The sequence below is a fragment of the Centruroides sculpturatus genome, unplaced genomic scaffold (genome assembly GCF_000671375.1).
Source record: "Centruroides sculpturatus isolate CEXI.00-Female unplaced genomic scaffold, Cexi_2.0 scaffold4, whole genome shotgun sequence".
NCBI lineage: Eukaryota > Metazoa > Arthropoda > Arachnida > Scorpiones > Buthidae > Centruroides > Centruroides sculpturatus.
Window position 1 is genome coordinate 1,664,189 of NW_019384444.1, and position 20,954 is coordinate 1,685,142.

The following is a 20,954-nucleotide window of genomic DNA, read 5'->3' on the forward strand; positions in this document are numbered from 1 at the left end:
TTCTGATATTATTTTTCTGCGAAAACTTCGTTGACCTTTGGAGACATCATTAATATAAATAATTTTTATGGCCGTTAAATAAGAAATGTTTCTTTCACAAGAAATGTATAAAATTACAGTACTAAACAGACGATAGGTCGCCTAACTCGCCGTAGCGTGACGCTAGACGGCGAAAAATATATATTTAATTATAATAAAGTTACAATAAATTAAGTTAATATATAATTATATATACAGTACCTAATTTATATATAATTAATATATAATTATATGTACAGTACCTAATTTATATATAATTTATATAATACTGTCCAGACGATAGAAATCTCTCCGTAGCGTGGCGCTACGGACGGCGGGTAAGTAGTTCGGCTGCCCGATGACGTTTTACGTATTATAGGAGTTATTTTTACCGTTGTTTACGGATAATGCCACAATTTTTATAGGAATCATAACTATAGGAAACGGTTTTATAGGGGGATCTACTGTATACAGTTCCAAAACTAAAACCAAAACTAACTCTGTTATTTCTAAAGCTAACCAAAATAAGTATATTGTTTTAAATCTATTAACCAAATTACTTTGTCTTTAGTTCATTCTCATCTTTGTTCTTTTTTTTTTGCCACCATCAATTTCACAGTCCATATCCATGGGTTAAGGTCAGACCCTCATGTCTTTGATTGATTATGTGGTTTTCTTCTTTCACTATTATTAACTCTCTATTATTTGTATAAGAATGTTATTCTGGGTATGAGTTCTATTTACACAATGGTTTTGCATCTTGTATAAATATGTTCTTCTACTGCTGTCCTAAGTGTTTTTTTTTTTTTTTTTTTTTTACAGCCACTACAATATATGCTCTTTTACCTACTTTTCTCATGTTCTGAGTGTTTTTCCCATGTTTGTTACTCTGTTTTCAATTTCATTTGGTGTTATTGATATATTCTGATTTTCTGTTCTACTATCTTTATCATTTCTAATCCTTATTATACATCATACTTTTCTTTAACATTAGAGTTGTGCCAGTTATCTATCTAACATTTTTCAGAGAAAAATTTTTGAATTGAAATAACATGACTTCCAGTTTGCATTGAAAGTTTATATATAGTTAATTGGGACCTCCTGCTCCTAAGGTTTCCATATCTGGTTTTGTCTTTCATTTATCTAACTTTATTCTCGAGATTAAGGAAGGTCAGATGGACAGACAACAGTGGGAATTTATAGGTTTCAATTTTTTCAAATTGCAGCTGAATAAAGGAAACTATGAAGTTAAACTGTAAAGTGTTTAACACAACAAAAATCTAGCTACTGAAATGAAAATGTGCAATACAGCAAGTGAGCAAGTTACAAAACTGCTTCATTTACATACTTTGATAATTGCTAATAACAAAACTATTCTCCCTTTCAAGTATGAGTTGATTTTTCTTGGCAATCTGTTAACTGTCGTTCTTTCATCACTAGGCAGACAGTATGTATGTGTGATAATATTAAAATCAAAGACATACAATAATCTATTCATGTAAATCACAAATAATAAAGGTTTAGGCACACGTATTCAGCCCAAAACGTGAATGGTGGATGGATGAGCGCTGCCATCTGGCAAGTCTAGAAGATTGACAATGGCATTCGCTATGTCTAGCATGGTGAGCAGAAGTTGGGTTTAAACTTCTTCATATTTTTTGTGTTTATGGTTAAAATTATAATGTATTTTATTAAAATAATGATTATTTAACCATTTACGAATAATATTCTAAATAAACAGACGATTTTAATCCAGAAATTATTTAATTATTCAATTTTTTTAGCAAGTGATGTGAAGTGCCTATAGAATTTACATATATGGTGAGTGATCGGTTAACGAACATAATCCGTTCCAAGACTTTGTTCGCTATCCGAATCGTTCATTAACCGATTATCGATTTATTGATACCATAGGTTTTAATGGGAATTTAATTAATTTGTTCTGGAGACTTTCAAAAATAAAAAATATATACTTTCTTACTAGGTTTATTTATATGAAATAATAAAAATACATACATACACAGTCTTGCAGTTTTATTAGTCATGTTTTTTCATTTTAAAAGGTTAAAGAATCTGTCTAATGTCGATTACTTTTCTCTCTTCAGGATTTTTCAGAAGTAATTAATAGCATTGTAAAATTGTAGAAATCTCCAAGCCTCAACCTGGTTTGGATGCCATTCTAAGACCGTTGTTCTGATATCCTCCCACTTCTTGAAAAGACAGAATAATGCTGAGTTTCTTGACGTTATTCTGTTGTCAGATCCGTTTCAGGTTCCATTATGAACTCTTCGATGTTCTTTATTTCTCAGATATGATTTTTGTTACTCCTTTAGCTGCTTGAGTCGTCTTGATTATACAGTATCTTTCTTAAATAAGATTGAACTGCAGCCTACCTGTTCACGCCATACTGCCCAGCAACATTAAGCATCATCTGCCCGCTCTCTACCTTTGTTGTTATACTCTCACCTTTCAAAAAGAAAAACAGACGCAAAACTTAACCGAGTGCCTACCTGACAGTCTCGCAAATACATAAAAGAATTGTTTTTGTCAGAAAAATAAAAGGCTGGAATTACAAGGGAGAGTTTCAAAGTTTGGAGGAATACTATCCAATCGGTATATACTGGGTTGAGCGTTGATGTTGATGTCTTCTGCACTCCGAAAAGTTTCGAATTGTTGCCTGAAGACAAGGGAAGACCAATCAGTATTCATTATTTTATGTCACTTCTTCTGTGTTTGTTCTGTGAGGTGTTCATTATCCGATCATGTGTTCGTTGTCCGAACACAAAAATCTTTTGCAAAAGTGTTCATTAACCAATCACCCACTGTATTTGCCTTCATAATAACTTATCTTAAGGTAGGTTTGTTCTTCCATGGCATCATCTACCATCAACAGTATAATACGTTTGTAAATTTTCTAAAAATTAATTTTCCGAGCTGCTTTCAAATTTACATAAGCCACTACTTCTCTCGACAAAAGTATGAGGTAGTCGTTTTGTCTGATCATATAATAGGAGACATGACGCTAATTAAAAATAATTATTTAGTGATTAAACATCCTATAAATACTTTTAAACAGCTTAATTTGTTTATTTATCTTTGCTAGTAATGTTAAATATATCCTCCATTTTTTCAACAAATTTTCCCTGAATCAATGCATGACATTCAATGAGTCATGTAATGTAGTGAATGAGCACCGTAAGGTCTTTTACGTGGACTTAAAATGTAAACCATGTACTTCTGCTTGCCGTACAAGTTTAACGTTTGAACTTGCGTCTCAACCTCTCTAATAAATAAAAAGGACTTACAGATTACAAAGGATATTACATTGTGTTAAACTGCTGATTTTATAATTTTATTTTTCTACATTATCATATAGAAATAAAACTATTAGAGGTACAGTACCTGGCATTGTTTATGGAAATTTGATATTGTGTCTATGACATTAAAAAATAGTTGTTATTGTAAGACAGATTGATATACAATGTTTATAGCTTTGGGTAAGGCAATTTAATTTTATCAAATGCTACCTGTTGTTCCAAAGAAAACAATGGCCAATGGACTTACAGCTTGCTTGAAAACTTTATATCCCTGGAGATGTATGTGCCAACTAGTGCTGAAAATCAACATGTGAGTTTACTTACAACATGATTTATCTGCCAGTGTTTTTGCTTAACAACTGCTCACTTTCACAATGAAAGTACTAACTGATCTGAAAATCAGTCTCATTGTGTGACATTACAAAAACTAGGTATCAGTTTAGAAACTTGATTTAGGAGGTAGTTAAAAATGTAATAATAATAATGTAAAATAATCCTGAAAAAACTTCTAGGTATATGTACTGCAATTGTTCAGTGTGATGTTCAATAGTGCTCGAATACTACAGGATGCCACACTTGTATTGGTTAAATACAGAGACCACCCTGTTGTTGTTGGAAAACTGATTGTTTTTAGGACAAAAAGTAGTTCTGAGACCTTATGGATGAAAGTACAATTTCTGGAAAGTTTGGTTGCATTTGCTCTTATCTTCAAATGCATAAAGAACAAACAGATATATATGTGTATACAGTCGATCCCCCTATAAGATCATTGATTTTTCTGTTTTATCTGAATTACATGTTGTACGAGTCACTTAGATTTTACAAATATGTGAGCCGTTCACAGCCCGGCACACGTATTTGTAAAATCTAAGTGACTCGTACAACATGTAATTCAGATAAAACGGAAAAATCAATGATCTTATAGGGGGATCGACTGTATTGTCAAACAATATGTTTCTTAAATTTATTCTCTACTAGATTATATAAGATACAATAAGAAATATTAAGATTTAAAACTTTTTTTGTATTATAATTGAATTAAAAATTTTTATGTAGGTAACTGATCCTTATCGTTGGTTAGAGGATCCTGATTCAGAAGAGACAAAAAATTTTATTGAAGCTCAAAATGAAATTACTGTCCCATTTCTTGAGTCATGTAAACATAGACAAAAATTGAAAGAAAGGTAAGCACAAATATTAATTTCAGAAATAATAATTTATTAAAATATATGATTTTATTATGTGTAATAGGATTTCTGAGTTACAGTTATTTTTCTGTTCCTGGAACTTAGACTTTTTTTCCTCATTCATGTCTTGGAAATTTGAGACAACACAATTTTAATCATAAAAATTATTTTTTAATTATACATATTATATTCTAATACATTATGTTGCCATTTTAACGTAGATATGTAATGAATTACATACAGACTTTTAATTAAAATAAAAAGTTTTATTATAACAAATTATGTTTTATATATTTATGTTTGGCAGGGGTTTGTTGTCTTAATATGAAACATAACTATTTCAATAATTTTTAAATATAAATTTTAAAATTTAGAATGTATTAAATCTGGATTTTTTTTTATTGTGGATTTTAGAGAATGAGTTGCACACAAATTATTTGCAAATGTAATTAATTAAATTTGAAATTTTTGTAGACTTACTGAATTATGGAACTATCCAAAATACAGCTGTCCTTTCAGACGTGGTTCACGATATTATTACTACTTCAATACAGGTCTCCAAAATCAAAGGTAAATTTTTTTTTACATATTTTGTATAGATTCTGAAAAAATATAATGTATAATATCAAATAGATTTTGGTGTAAAAAAAAGTTTAAAATTTAAAATGTTTTAATATAGCTTTTATTAATATCAAACATTAAAAAAAAGATATGCAATTTTTTTTGTGATAGCTGAATAACAAACACATTAAAAACTCAAAAAGCAAAACAAAATAATTAATAGATAAAAAAAAGTGGTGCATAAGTGCAGTGTTCTTAAAAATCATAGTTCAAATGTTTTCATCATTTTTAGTATTAAGAAAATAAAAATAAATGTATTGTACAAGTATTCATAAATATTTGTATCATAAGTATTTATTCATTTATTAGTACAAGACGTTTCAAAAAGGATGCAAACCAAAAGATGAGACAGTAAAATGTAATGTGCAGTTACATTTTAGTTATCATTAGGTAGGTTGGCAACACTGCACTGAAAGTTAATTGCCTCTAACTCTTGAAGTAATCTGGTCATACACTAGTCTCACTTAATCACTCTGTTGCATTGTTGTTAGATATGGTGCCTTCTAAAGACAAATGTGTATTTATTGTTGAGTCTTATTTTGCATACAGGTCTCACAAGGTTTGAGAGAGGAGTTTCAGTTGAAGGTTATTCCTCAGACTGCAGTTTCTAACAGGTCAACAATATGCTATTTGTTTGATTAATTCGTGAAATTCTTGATAATGTGTCTCAGCATCTAACATGCTCATCCAGAAAATCTCTGAGAAAGTTATCTTCACTTACACTTCCTGATTCTTAATTTTGGGGGTATCTGAGTGCTACTGTGCTTAAAAACAATTCTTATACACTTGAAGATTTGAAGGCAAACATTGAAAGAGAGATTTCAAACAAGTGAATGAACTTTCTATAAAGTGACTACAGATGTTATGAAATGGTATGAAAGTGTATCCAGGTTAGAGGAAGCTGTTTTCAACATCTGTTGTAAAGTTAAATAGTAATTTGTGTTTTTTGTTAAACTTAAATACAGAAATAAAAATTTATGTATAAAAACACAAGAGAGAATTGTATTGTTTTTGAAACACACTGTATTTAATAAATTTTTTTATAAATCAATATTTTTTGATAATGAATAAATGAAGTGTTTTAAATTTATTAATATTTTAATTAATAATTAATGTATTTATAGTTAGGTATTTTTTATATTCATTTGAAATAAATATTTTATTGTGAATGATTTTAATTTATAATTTTTCATAATTATATATTCTAATAGTTAATAATTTATAATTTATTTTCACTCTAGTGTATTATATATATTGGATAAATTAGATGGTGAACCAAGAATATTTTTTGATCCAAATGAACTCTCTGAAGATGGCACAGTATCTTTAAGTATTACTTCTTTCTCTGAAGATGGTGAATATTTTGCATATGGTCTAAGTAGTAGTGGATCTGACTGGGTTAAAATTAAGGTTAGAAGCTTGTTATTGTATATAAATATGAAAAAGTCAAATTTCAATTAGATTGCTTTTTTCTCTTTTCTTTCAATTAATATGCCAACAACAAGCATATGAATTGACACTCATTCAATTGTATGAATATTTTATTGAATGATTCAATTTATAATTGTCAGTTAAAGCATGAATTCAATTTAATTTGATTTGAAACTTTAGAAACTCTTAAATCTTTATTCAGGATAAAATAATTGACTTCTTAAGAAACTAATTCAACACTTCATCAAACTTTAAACAATTTATTAATGTTCAATTTTATAGTTATTGCTTAGAATGTAAACATTTTTATTAAAATCTATTTATAATAGCAGTTCAAAAAGTAAGGTTCTTAGATTATACATTTTTATTTATTTAGGTAATTTACAATAATGATATATTTGTTGATGTTATTGACAGCAGTTGTTTATTTGAAATTCTAATTCCATATGATTCTGTATTAGAACTATGCATTGTCCAATTTTTATAGATGAAGAATGTTTATCCATTAAAGTTCATAAGTGATAACAATGAATGGTGATAATGCATTGATTGTTTAACAATGGTAGAATGATGCATAAATTTAATAGTGGAAGGACAAGTATCTGTGATAAATGTTGAAATGATAGACCAAACATTTCATTAACTGTAATGGATATGTCACATTAAGGAAATTAATTTTGGAAAATTGAAGTGGAATTAAATCTTAATTAAAGATTTTGTTGAAAATAGAGCATAAATAACATTGTTCATGAAAAGCTAAGTTAAAAGGAAATATGCAACAATGAAGAACATAAAGATGTAAGAAAACTATGAAATGACAAATCCTGTCTCTTCACAGTTTAATTGATAAGAGAACATGGAAACAAATTGTGATTGGCAGTGAGATATGGTATATTAATACTAAAGCAAACAAATTGTCAGCAGAGTAGATATATATAATATGATATATGAATTTTCCAAAAATAAAAAAAATTCAAACAAATTAACAATGTACCAAAAAGTTAGAAGTTTGCTCTGGAATATAGGAAGACTAATTTTCATGGAATTCATGGTACAGGAAACAAAACACTAATGCATATTTCAACACACTACAAAAATTGCAAGAAGCTTTTTGAAAAGTGATGTATTTTTAACATTATTCACTCAATGGAGACACATTTTGTTTCATACATCTTAGAATAGGCACACTATGCCTGCAAATTTAAATTAATTTTCATACTTTCAGACAAAAACTACTCACTCTGTATCATGGACACATGTCTAAATTGGACACATTCTAATGGAACCAAAGGTTTCCAACATAAACACATTTTACTGTGTAATTGTTAATTTAAAAAAAACATATAATAATATTTTATGATAATCTAAAAATAGTAATTTTTTATAGGTGAAACGTGTTGAAACAGGAGAAGATTTTCCAGAAGTTTTAGAAAATATTAAATTTTCAGCAATTGCATGGACACATGATCACAAGGGATTTTTTTATTCAGTAAGCTAATTTAAATTAGATATACTCATAAACTTCCTTACAACAGAATCTGTTAAATTATTATTGAAATTTTCTGTATTTTAAATTATTGTATGATATATACAATGATATGCTTTTTTAATACAATAGAAAAATTATAAAAATTTGGATAATTTTTAAATTTAGTTGCATCAACTATTTTATTCAAAATATTTTATAAAATATCACTTGTGAAAAACAAAATATTTTCTCTTAGTATTTTAATTATACTTGATAAGATAATATATACAGTGGAACCTCGGTATACGTCTGCTTTAGAATACGTCCAATTCGGAATACGTCCTGTTTGGACGAAACAAATTTTGCTCGGTATACGACTTCTGTTCGGTATACGACTTAATTCAATTATACGCGCCATCTATGAACAAGTAGCACTATCGGTGTAATACACCAGACTAGACGTTCGCGGTGCTACGGTTTATAACTTTGTTAAATTTCTTCTGATTTTAATTTGTAAGTAACATTTTATTATTTTTATTAATCATGAATTGCAAAAGGGCAACAGAAAAATAAAAAAATGACTAGAATCACAACGGAACTGAAAAAAGAGATTGTTGAGAAATATGAAGGTGGCACGCGTGTTCGAGATTTAACTGTTGCATTCCGTATTCCGAGAACGACGATATCGACAATCGTGAAAAATAAAGACATTATTAAATTTGCTAACGTTGCGAAAGGGGTTAAATCAATTTCTAAACAGAGATCGAAGACATTAGATCATGTCGAGAAATTGCTTTTGCTTTGGATAACTGAAAAACAGTGTGCCGGCGACAGCGTATCGGAAGAAATTATTTGCGAGAAAGTTAAAAGGATACATGCTGATCTCATGAAAAATCAAGCAGAAACTAGCGAGGAAAGCGAGGTGTTTAAAGCCAGCCATTTTTTTTACATGAGAACGGATTAATCATTTTTACATTACTTCTTATGGAAAAGGTTGGTTTGGTATACGTCCTATTCGGTATAAGTCCAAACACCAGGAACGGATTAAGGTCGTATACCGAGGTTCCACTGTATTAATATATATATTATATTACATATTGATGATATTTATTTGTTTTCTTTTTTACTAAAATAATTATCATCATAAAAAAGATTCAGTTGGCCTTGCTATATGGAATTTATTTCATATATGCTCTTTTATTTTAGATTATAAGATTTTGGCAAAAAGTTATTAAATTATAAATTTTTGTCATATATATATTATTTTATAAAAACAGTTTTTAGATTAGATTTTTATTCAAATAGTAACTGAAAGTTGATATTCTGATTTTAAGTACTTAAAAAAATTTGAAACTAATAAAAAAAAATGTTTAAGTAAATCTTTTTATAGAAAAATAAATCTTTGTAAATTATATCATAATTTTTAAATATTTATTATATTAAATTTTTGATATTTAACAGATATTGTATTATTTATTATATTGTATAGTAATTGTTTTTACACAGTTAGTTTGTGGTATACATTACGGAGCAAATTCAAAATAAGATTTATGGTACAAAGCATGGTAGAGAAATGTTTGTTGTAAATCAGTTGAAATTACTTTTATTAGATTTTAGTTAAGCTAAAAACAAAATCCACTTTTTGATATTTTTAGAGTAGTAATGAGTTAACTAAAAATTACAACAAATATGAAAGATATTTTAGTATAGAATGATCTTTGTGTTGATATACAGAATATTAGGTATATCTAGTATTCTGATTCTAGATGATCTAATATGGTGTTCATTAATTATACTGCTGGCCAAGTAAAATGCAACACCATGTAGGCTTCTAGATATTGCAGGTGTTGCATTTTCACTTGGCCAGCTGTGTATTTTGTTAAAATACTTTAAGTATCTGCGGGAACAAATCAGTGAATACAGTGTTGAAATGGAGAGATCTGAAATTACTTTAACTGCATAATTTATAAAGTGTGAAGATTCTCAGATTCATTGGAATTATAGATACTCTGTACTAATGTATAAGAGAATCTATAATCAATTTGATTGGAGAATGTGTTAATTTTAAAGTTTAGATGATTTGTCTAGAACCTGGAAGTTTGTTTTAACCATTAAAATTCTTTTCATTAATGATGGACATTAAAGTAAAACAGACCCTTTTCTTCATTTTTATTAACATTTAATAGTTTAATATTGTGTATTTAGTCAAACTTCTGTACTTATTCTAGATGTTTTTTTACAGACAAAACAGTTTTTGTATTATAAAATTCTGTGGGTTTAAAGTAGTAATAAGTTGCGTAACTTTCCTGGCAAAAAATATTTAGGTTTAAGAAACACTAAAGATACATTTTCACAAAGTTAAAATTTTGTGTTAAGAGATTTTATTAAAAAGTAATGTTTATTTTATTATATACTATGAACTATTATAAAAAGGCAAAAGGCTTAATTTTGATGGCAGAGATTAGTTTCTAAAAACATTGTAAATACCAATAACAAGTAAAATTTTCATTAGTCGAACATGGCACTCTTCTATCTCTCAATCCCCTTGATTTTTAACTATGAAAATTTGATAGCATCAATGCTCCTTATATGAGTTACCATGACGAATTTTCTTCCTTAATCTTTATCCATCCTGAGATATTAAATTTCAAAATGATCTCATGATTACTGCATGAAATAACAGATTAAATATATCAATCAAACATATGAGGAGTATTTCAAAATATTAAAAATCATAAAGCAGGTGGTTCCATTAAAGTGTATAATGCATTATGGATGCAAATTAATTATTGAATTATGTATAACTTATGTACAAGGTCTAATTATGGCACTGCATATCCTGAACAATAGAAACTTGATTAAAAAGAAAAGGTTTAAATAAACTATTTTGACAGATAAAATTATGGCTTTCTTCAGAGATAATTTTGATCCTCTGAAAAACCATAAATTTTATTTTAATTTGTAATGCACTCATCATCCACAGTTAACTACAATATTATTAAATGAAAAGTAAAACTAATAGTACTATATTAAGCTTTATATTTAATTGCAAATAAGTCTTTAAAAATTATAAATCAGTTAAATTAGAAAACAGTCAACTATATGAAAAGTTTTATTTTAATGTAATAAAATTGTTTTGAACTGCTTTCAAATATTTATAAATTTTATTTTAGAGATATCCTTCAATTAAAGGCAAAAATGATGGAAGAGAGACAATTGAAAATGAAAATCAAAAATTGTATTATCATAGAATAGGAACAGATCAGTCAGAAGATATTTTGTGTGTTGAACTGCCAGAACATCCTAAATGGTTGATGTAAGTAATTATTTGTAATTGTTTAGACACAAGAAAATTTATTACATTTTACTTAAATGTATATGATTTTATTGGATATTTAAAAAATAATTTTGAACAAGTAATTATTAAATAATTATTTTTGTTTATCTGTTAGTCTTCAATTAATGTTAAAATTTCATTAATCTTTAGGCATATAAAAACAATCACATAATACAGATAATGGCACTCATGTTTTGTATTATTTGTAATATACATGTGAGTGTTTACTTTATACTGAAATTTATAAATGATTAATTATTATTATTTATTAAATTTCTATCCACATTTCTTGATATCTAGTATAGTAGAATGTAAGTAATAGTACAGTAGATCCCCCTATAAGACGGTAGATACGTTCCGTTCTTTATGAATCAATTTTGTAGGAATCATAGTTTATGGACTACGGCTGTTTGAAAGGTTTTCTTCCATAAAATTAATCGATTCTAGATTAATTCGACTCAACATTTCCAAAATACGTATATTTTTTTGAAAATAATCCGTATAAACTACGTTATAAACAAAAAATTGTAGGATTGCTTACCGAGTGTGTACCGTTCGACTACGCCCGTTGCTAAAGCTTGGTTTCGTCGCGGAACAGCGCATCAAACCGCGGCCGCGATTTCTGATATTATTTTTCTGCGAAAACTTCGTTGACCTTTGGAGACATCCTTAATATAAATAATTTTTATGGCCGTTAAATAAGAAATGTTTCTTTCACAAGAAATGTATAAAATTACAGTACTGGACAGACGATAGGTCGCCTAACTCGCCGTAGCGTGACGCTAGACGGCGAAAAATATATATTTAATTATAATAAAGTTACAATAAATTAAGTTAATATATAATTATATATACAGTACCTAATTTATATATAATTAATATATAATTATATGTACAGTACCTAATTTATATATAATTATATGAACAGACGATACTAAACTCAATTTATCCGCCTAAACGTCCGTAGCGTGGCGCTACGGACGGCGGGAAAGTAGTTCGGCTGCCCGATGACGTTTTACGTATTATAGGAGTTATTTTTACCGTTGTTTACGGATACTGCCACAATTTTTATAGGAATCATAACTATAGGAAACGGTTTTATAGGGGATCTACTGTAATTAGTTATAGACCAAACATTACTGATTCTTTAATTTACAATGGATAACTAATACTGATTTAAGTTGTTATCAAATTATTCTAATTTCATATTAACTTAATAAACCAAACAATCACCGTAATTAAATTAAGTACTATTACTAATAATTAACTATTAAGTAATTTAGTACTATAGGTAAATGTTAGGCACCATCTCTTATTAAATTTAATAACTATAATATTTACAAGTTAATTTAGAATATTCTGGAAGAAATTTATTTATTATTAATACATCAGGCTTAGTGATGTTTATACATATAAACTTAATAAATTTAATAAATAATTAATAAATAGATTTGCCAATTTATTTGATCATTAATGTTATTAATGATTAAATAAATAAAATAAATAAATAAATTAAATGAGTAACATTTGGAAAAATAAGATTAAATTTTTAAAATAAAAATTTAAGCCTGTGAAGATTCATTAAAAGATGATAAAGTTTTAAATTTATTCTATGATGATAGGTTCATTAATTAATTAATTTATTTATTAGTTTTGTCTATTTCATTTTATTATTTGAAATTAACTTATGAAATATTTGGCTTTTCATTATTTTTATCTACATTGTTCATCATTCTAATTTTTAAATCATTTTATATTAGATTTAGTAAAAATTTATTTTATCCAATTATCAGTTTGTTGTGTGTGTCAGATTTATTGGTTGAAATTAAATTATGCTGTTTAAACATAGTTAATAGAAATTTTAAAATATTTTAATTGATTATATATTTGGTTCCTTCAAACGAAACAGACTCAGACATCCAATGCAAGTATGTGATTTATTATATACAAGGATTTACAAATATAATACACTCACCATAGAGCCTGAAGAATCTAAAAAGGTATACTTATACCCCTTTCAACTATACACTGGTGCCCTATTTTCCCTCAATATTGTCAGTGTTGCCAGTACAGTTTGTTTCATTTGAAGGAAATGAATATTTAATCCTTGTGAGCTCTTGCACTGTTTTGTAATACTAGTGGTTATGCTATAGTTATTTTGATTATTTCTTGTTTTGAATATACTTTTGTAGTTATCTTACTTTATAGTAATTATAATAAATCACACTATCCACACTTTTTCCAGCAGCAATACTTTAATGTATTTTTTTATGTATGAATATTTTTGCAACATTTAGAGGCCTGCATCAGGTTTCAACATTAATCAATTCAAATCTCTATAATAAAATAAAAGTTTGGAATAACATTTGTACCTGTTGCATCTTTCTGATGTGATGTGTTGCTGCCGGAAAAAGTGTGGATGGTGTGATTATTACATATGTTCCAGCTTACATATTGGAAGTGTTTAGTAATTAAAAATTTTCTAGAAATTAAGTAGAATTATTGTAATTTTATAAAATTTATTTTTAAAATATTTACTCATTTTAAAAGAAAATTTGTTGTTATTTTTAGAGGAGCAGTTGTAAGTGATTGTGGTCGTTATTTGATTGTAATTATTCGGGAAGGATGTAAAGATAATTTATTATATTTTTGTGATCTGAAATCCCTTCCAAATGGAATAACAGGTGATATAACTGCATTTAATCATATTATAATTAATAGTCTTAAATGCAAAAGTGAAAAAATCTACTCTTATTTTGTAAATTGATTTATTGTTGCTAAATTAAAAAATTTTTTTGAATCAGGTATTCTACCACTGACTACTATTGTTGATCGTTTTGAAGCAGAATATGAATATGTTACAAATGAGGGTTCTATATGCACTATTCGTACAAACAAAAATGCTCCATGTTTTCGTTTAGTAAATATTGATTTAAATCAACCAAATGAGGTATTATAATATTTTAATATTCATAAAATTGAATAACTAAAGATTATTTGTGTATATATAATTATTTATATAATATATAAAAATATTTTTGAAAGGAAATGTGGACAGAACTAATAAAAGAACATTCCAAGAACGTATTAGATTGGGCAGCCTGTGTAAATAAGGATAAATTGGTTATATGTTACATTCAAGATGTTAAAGTAAGAATAAATATTTATTTGATTAAAATTATACTATTTAAAAGTTTTAGTTTTTTGCTTATTGCAAATGGTATGATGATTTTTGGATGAATAGATGAATTGAAAAATGCTTGTAAAATTTTTAGATATGCAAGTTTGTTCTTAAATAAAAGAAAAGCATCAATTTAAAAAAAAACATATTCAGTTATTTTTTCAATTCTTCTGTTTAAGCAACTGTGATTAAATTAGCTTATAGAATTAGGACAAATTCAAATAGCGTTTCTAATAAATCAAATAACAAGAAAACATATTTTCTGAAGTATTTTCATTAGCATGTGCTCTAATTTGTTACAAACACAAACTATTTTTCTTGATAATTTTGAATATAAGTTACCATCCTTTATTATCTATCTAGACATTAAACAAGCTTTCAATTCCATTGTTACTGTTTCAGTTTCTGGATATTTTATAGTTTTAGATATTCATCCTTTGATTATAAATTGGTTTAATAATTACTTTGTGTTACATTCATTTAGTGTTAAGCTTGAGATTTTTCCTTGCATGTTTTCCAATGTGTGGCATCTTTCAAGGCTTTGTCCCAAACAGTATTTTGTTTACATGTTATATTGATTACACTGTTACTAAGGCAAATATCACTTCTAACATTATTCAATTTGCTAATAATATGAAAATGATTCATTTGAATTCAAGTCTTTTCCAAAATGACATTAAGTTATTGAATAATAATCTTGAATCTTAACCTGTCCTGTGTTATTAATTATATATCTCGGGTCACGACCTGCTGACCTTGACTGGTTGACTTGAGATATCTAATTTCAGCATCGGAATGTTTTTGAAACTAGATGTTGCTAGTCGTTATAATTCTTATATTAAAACAAACTTCTGAAATCTACTTTTTTTTTGTTTTTACATTTATTAATATATCTATTTTGTTTGTGCAAAATAAAAAAATAATTTTGGACAATACAATAGCGCATTATTATTTAAAAAATGTGTAATTTTCATTAGTCTTAATGTTGACAAAAATTCAACATGGCGCAACAAGCAACAGAAAAATTTCAACATGGGGTAGGTCAGGGTTGTCCAACCTTTTTTCCTAATGGGCCAAATTAGATATTTATGTATATTCAGCAGGCCACAAGAGTACTTTATAAAAATATATATGCTTTTAACAATTTCAAGAATGTGAAAATTCAAATTTTAATAACAAATTTATATATAATAAAAATGAAGACGAAATCTTCCCAAAAGGGATTACCATTTATTTTTCTATGTTCCAAGACAATACACTTTTTTGGCAACTGACCTTTCTTTGTAGGCTGCATAGAAAAATAAATGGTGATCCCGTTTGGGCAGATTTCGTCTTCATTTTTATTGAAAAATAATTCTCCATCGGACGAAAATTTACTAACAAATTTATATAATTACATAAAATACTGTATTAGTGACAGTAAAAACAAATTATACTCTCACAAAATAGATATAAATTCAATGCGAGTTTTGACATTGCCTTCCATTTATAATATTGTCAATATCTGCTTTTTTGGTTCTAAGAATTAAGACTAGTACATAAGAATGTTAGTTAAATGGGAATCACTCAACCTATTTCTTTCAGTGGTTTTGATGTTTTTCATGCAAGAAAAGAATTGTTCACAATAGTATGTTATGCATGTAGGGTAGTACAGTTTTCTAGCACCAATTACATCATTATGACATCAAAAGTGTATCCAGTGTAATGAGAATAATTTTGATTCATAATTTCTTTTCGTCCGATGGTTATTTTCATTTTTAATAATTTAATTAATTAAAGACGAATTTGCCCAAACAGGGACCAGCATTTTTAATTCTGTGTTTAAGACAACACAATCCTGGCGACCAACCTTCCTTTATAGGCTACTAGCGGCCAAAATGCTAAAAAGTCCTTTTAAAATACACAAATTTTCCAATTAAAAAATATAAAATTTTTCTAAAATAGGAATTGGTGACATATGAATGTCTTCTTGAAACCATCTAACCATCTTGGGGTGTTTGGTTTTATATCCATGAAGTAGTAAGTACCGGAAAATGTAGATTTTGGAGAAGCCTCCTTCTGGTGACAATATTTTACAATTTTGATTTATAATTTCTTTTTGTCCAATGATTCTTTTCAAATTATTTATTTTTTTATTTAGAATTATTTTTCAATAAAAATGAAAGTGAAATCTGCCCAAAACGGATCACCATTTATTTTTCTATGTAGCCTACAAAGAAAGGTCAGTTGCCGAAAAAGTGTATTGTCTTGGAACATAAAAAAATAAATGGTGATTCCTTTTGGGCAGATTTCATCTTCATTTTTATTGTATATAAATTTGTTATTAAAATTCGTTATCAAAATTGTAAAATATTGTCACTAGAGGGAGGCTTTTCCAAAATCTACGTTTTCCGGCACTTGCTACTTCATGGATATAAAACCAAAACACCCCAAGATGGTTTCAAGAAGACATTCATATGTCACCAATTCCTATTTTAGAAAAATTTTATATTTTTTAATTGGAAAATTTGTGTATTTTAAAAGGACTTTTTAGCATTTTGGCGGCTAGTAGCCTATAAAGGAAGGTTGGTCGCCAGGATTGTGTTGTCTTAAACACAAAATTAAAAATGGTGGTCCCTGTTTGGGCGAATTCATCTTTAAATTATTGCGAATAATTTTTACAACATTCTTTACCAAAAGAAATGAAAATGTACGTAAAAAATTTAGGATGCCGTGGGTTGGACATCCCTTGGATAGGTTAACCTGAAAATTAATCTAGCTAAGATGTTGTCAATTCACTATGTGCAGCTGGTACAAAAGTCTTCTGTCCATTCACTATCTAATCATCCAGTAACTTATGTTGGGATGATTTGCAATCTTGGAGTTATCTATATATATAAAAATGAATGTCTGGCTGTGTGTCTGTCCTTCTGTTCTTCATGCATTACTACACCATTTATCCGATTGCCATGAAACTTTGGGAAGTTTTTTAATACACTCCCACAAAAGTTTCTGTCATAGTACATTTATCCTACGGTAGATGGTGCGCATGTATACGAGCATTTCATTGTGAGCATTTCAGCATGGTTAGGAGTTGAAACTTGAAATTTGGTACACGGTTAAGTCGGATGCACACATGTGGCGCGGCAAGGAAAAGCGATGTCGCAAAGGCATTTTCACTGTGCAGCGGCAATCTTCCTACATTTTGGCACATGCGTTCAGTATTCAAGATGGCAAACAATACTGATATTGTCGCTATCCATGTGTTTACAAATTTTGTTTTGTACAGCTTGCTTTATTTAGTTAGAAGAATTTGTCCAAGATTCGAATGAAGCTTTTGGATTAGAGATATTTTCTTGGATTGATAAAGAACTGGTGTACAACATACACTTATTCCTCGATAAAGAATACTATTTCGAGTAAGATTCGGTTGTTTTGTTCTTTGAATTAAATTATATATGATTATTTGTGTAGAATTTATGTTAAATTTATTATCCTTTTCTCTTTATTCTGATGTTAGTTATCTCAGTTAACCACGTCAAACTTTCCACCATTAAAACACCATGTGATTGTATTTTCTCACGTGACTACCAGACGAATTGTTATTGGCTGATAGAAATGTGTCTTGGCGGTGGTTGCCACAAAAGATAAAATTCAACCAACTTTTGCAGCACGAGAAAAGCGGCACAAAATCGACTTCTGTGGTGAGAAAAAGTGACATCATCCTGCCACTTTTCCTTGCTGCACTGCATGTGTGCATCTGGCTTTAGGGTATGTCACGAGAACACACACTAACAAGGGATTTTTTGAAACCTTCCCGGGGTAAAGTGACAGGATTAAGGCTTCAACAATGGAAGTGTTAAGAGAAAGCAGCATGCAAGATTTACAGGCACAGATGCGATTTTTTGCGTTAAATTGAACATAATTTTAGACCCATCGAAAAATTTTCTAATTAGTCTGGAAACAGGGGAACCTAATTCTTGCATTCTGTGAAAACGGGTAAGATTGGCTGTAATGTCATAATCTTAATCTTCACTATCATTACTTTTTGCCCAAGCAACGCCAGGCTTATCTGCCAGTATTCAATAAATGCTTATGCCTTACCTTTTCAGACCACATTGGCAAACTTATTAAGAATTTTGTCATCAGAAGAGGTTTAGAAGAGGTATCCTCTGGCAATTCTGCTGTCACATTTCTAATTGTTTAGTCCTCGGGTTTTTTTTTTTTTTGTTTTTTGTTTGTTTTGCTAACTTTACTCATTTTATTGATTATTGTGTTACCATTTGATCTGCAACTTTTCCATCTCTACCTGAAAAAATGAACTTATCTTAAACAAGGTTTACCTCTCATTAAATAAATTTTCTAATATGCCATATACTGACTGCAGCAGAGTTGTCAGGTCTAGGTTGGGTCCTTCCATTATTAAAATATTGAATATTTTTACTGTATCTTATATTTTAAATATTTTTATAGCATTCTTCCCGTGGATAAAGCTTTTTTATATGTTCCTAATTGCTGTACATAGAAAAGTCATGCCCTTGACCTTCTAGTTATAGATTCTCTGTTGTATATTTTTTTCCCCATGCTGCTTTTAATATTTCTCAATTTGAGGTGTGTTTGTTTTATAATTTACATTATTATTTGTTCCTGTTTATTTTCAACAGTCACTATTGTACTATTATGTCTAGAGATGGTAATCTTAAGTCAACGACTCTACCTATTGTATTAAAAAATAAATAAATAAAAAATCTGATTAATGTATTTGTGTTATATATTAAAATAGACCTATTTTTTCTTTTTTAATTCTTCTCAACAGTTTTAAAATTTAAATAAACGTATTTCATACACACATTGGTTTAGTTCTTTCTTGTCTGCATTTTTTAATTTTTTTAAATTATTATTTTATATAAATATATGTTATTAACTAGAGTGTTCTTTTTCAGAATGTTTTACATTTACACAGTTTAAAATCTGGAGATAAATTAATAGATTTTCCTTTAGATGTTGGAACAATTACAGGATATTCTGGCAAAAAGAAGGATAAAGAGGTTAGTTGTTTTCAGATATTGAACATTTATGAAATGCTAATTAAGGAAAACATTTTTTATTATTAATAAATCTATTAGAAATTGGGCTACAATTTTCAAATTGCAGACCTATACATTCCCAATGTCATCCATCTGTCTGTCTGTTCTTCATTAATCTTGAAAATAGAGCTAGATAGATGAAAATGAAATCCAGATAAGGAGTGCTGGTGGTCTTGTTTAACTATACACGAACTTTCAGTCTATACCAAAAGTCACATGATTCAATTCAAAATTTTCTCCAGAATGGACTTAGGTGACTGGCAATACTGTTATCATCAGGAGAAGCGTGATATTCAGGGACAAGACACTGCTAAAATTAGATTTGGTATGGAAAGCTTAGGAGTCAGAGACCCTGATTAACTATATATGACTTTCTGGTATGGACTGAAAGTCATGATTTTTATTAAGTTAAAAGATAATTAAAATTTGCAGCTCAGCAATTGTGACTATGTCACAATAAATAATTGCTTGTTTTTTTAATATTTAATTTATAATTATCATCATTTAAAATTAGTTTGTTATATAATTTTTTTATTGCTATTTTAAATGAATAAAAAAATTAGTTGTATAAAAGAAACTTGTAACATTTTACATTATGCAAGTTCTATTAAAAGAATGTAAGTAAAGGTTGCTTATAAATGAAAGTGGTATAATTCCATTTATTCATATATTGAGATATTTAAGGGTTTCTGTTTGAATAAACTGTAAAAATATTGACAAATGTTAATAAATTCAGGTAATGTTTTTAAAACTATAAACTTTTTAAATTTTACAATGTAATAATAATTAATAAAATTGTTAAAGAAAATAAACAATTTTTTTTGGTACATATGGACTTAAACTGCTTTCAATAATAACAAATTGTGAAAAATATGAATAATAACAATTTTGAATTTATAATTTAATTGAAGTTGACTTTTCCAAAATGTATTTTTGGGGCTGCAATTTCAAACATTGTAGATCTATAAATTCCCACTGTCATACTTCTGTTTGTCTGTTATTCTTTAATCTTGAGAATGGAGTTAGATGGATGAAAGCTGAGACCAGATATGAAAAGCTTAGTGGCAGGAAGTCCCAATTAACTATATATAGTTTTCCAGTGCAATCCATAAGTAATGTTATTTCAGTTCAAAAAGTTTCCCCTGAAAGGTGTTAGATAGATAGATGACTGGCACAACTGTTGTTAACAAGAAATGCTATCCATCTCAAATTAAGTAGTGGCTTGTCTATACAGGGGCAAGTTACTACTAATTTCAGATGGACAGCATATATTTTAAATTAAACTAAAAATATGATTTGATTAAAAACTGCAGCCAGGCATTGTGATG

The 20,954-nt window shown here is 28.2% G+C and overlaps 1 protein-coding gene across 1 annotated transcript in view; it reads left to right on the forward strand.

Annotated features, from left to right (window-relative positions):
* The window catches only part of LOC111620307 (prolyl endopeptidase-like), a 60,477-nt gene that overhangs the window by 7,851 nt on the left and 31,672 nt on the right, over positions 1-20,954 (forward strand). Inside the window, exons 2-10 of the mRNA XM_023362220.1 lie at positions 4,392-4,519; positions 4,997-5,092; positions 6,385-6,553; positions 7,962-8,063; positions 11,216-11,358; positions 13,951-14,063; positions 14,184-14,329; positions 14,425-14,529; positions 19,483-19,587. Coding sequence (XP_023217988.1) covers positions 4,392-4,519; positions 4,997-5,092; positions 6,385-6,553; positions 7,962-8,063; positions 11,216-11,358; positions 13,951-14,063; positions 14,184-14,329; positions 14,425-14,529; positions 19,483-19,587 — 1,107 coding nt within the window. The remainder of the gene's footprint in view (positions 1-4,391; positions 4,520-4,996; positions 5,093-6,384; positions 6,554-7,961; positions 8,064-11,215; positions 11,359-13,950; positions 14,064-14,183; positions 14,330-14,424; positions 14,530-19,482; positions 19,588-20,954) is intronic.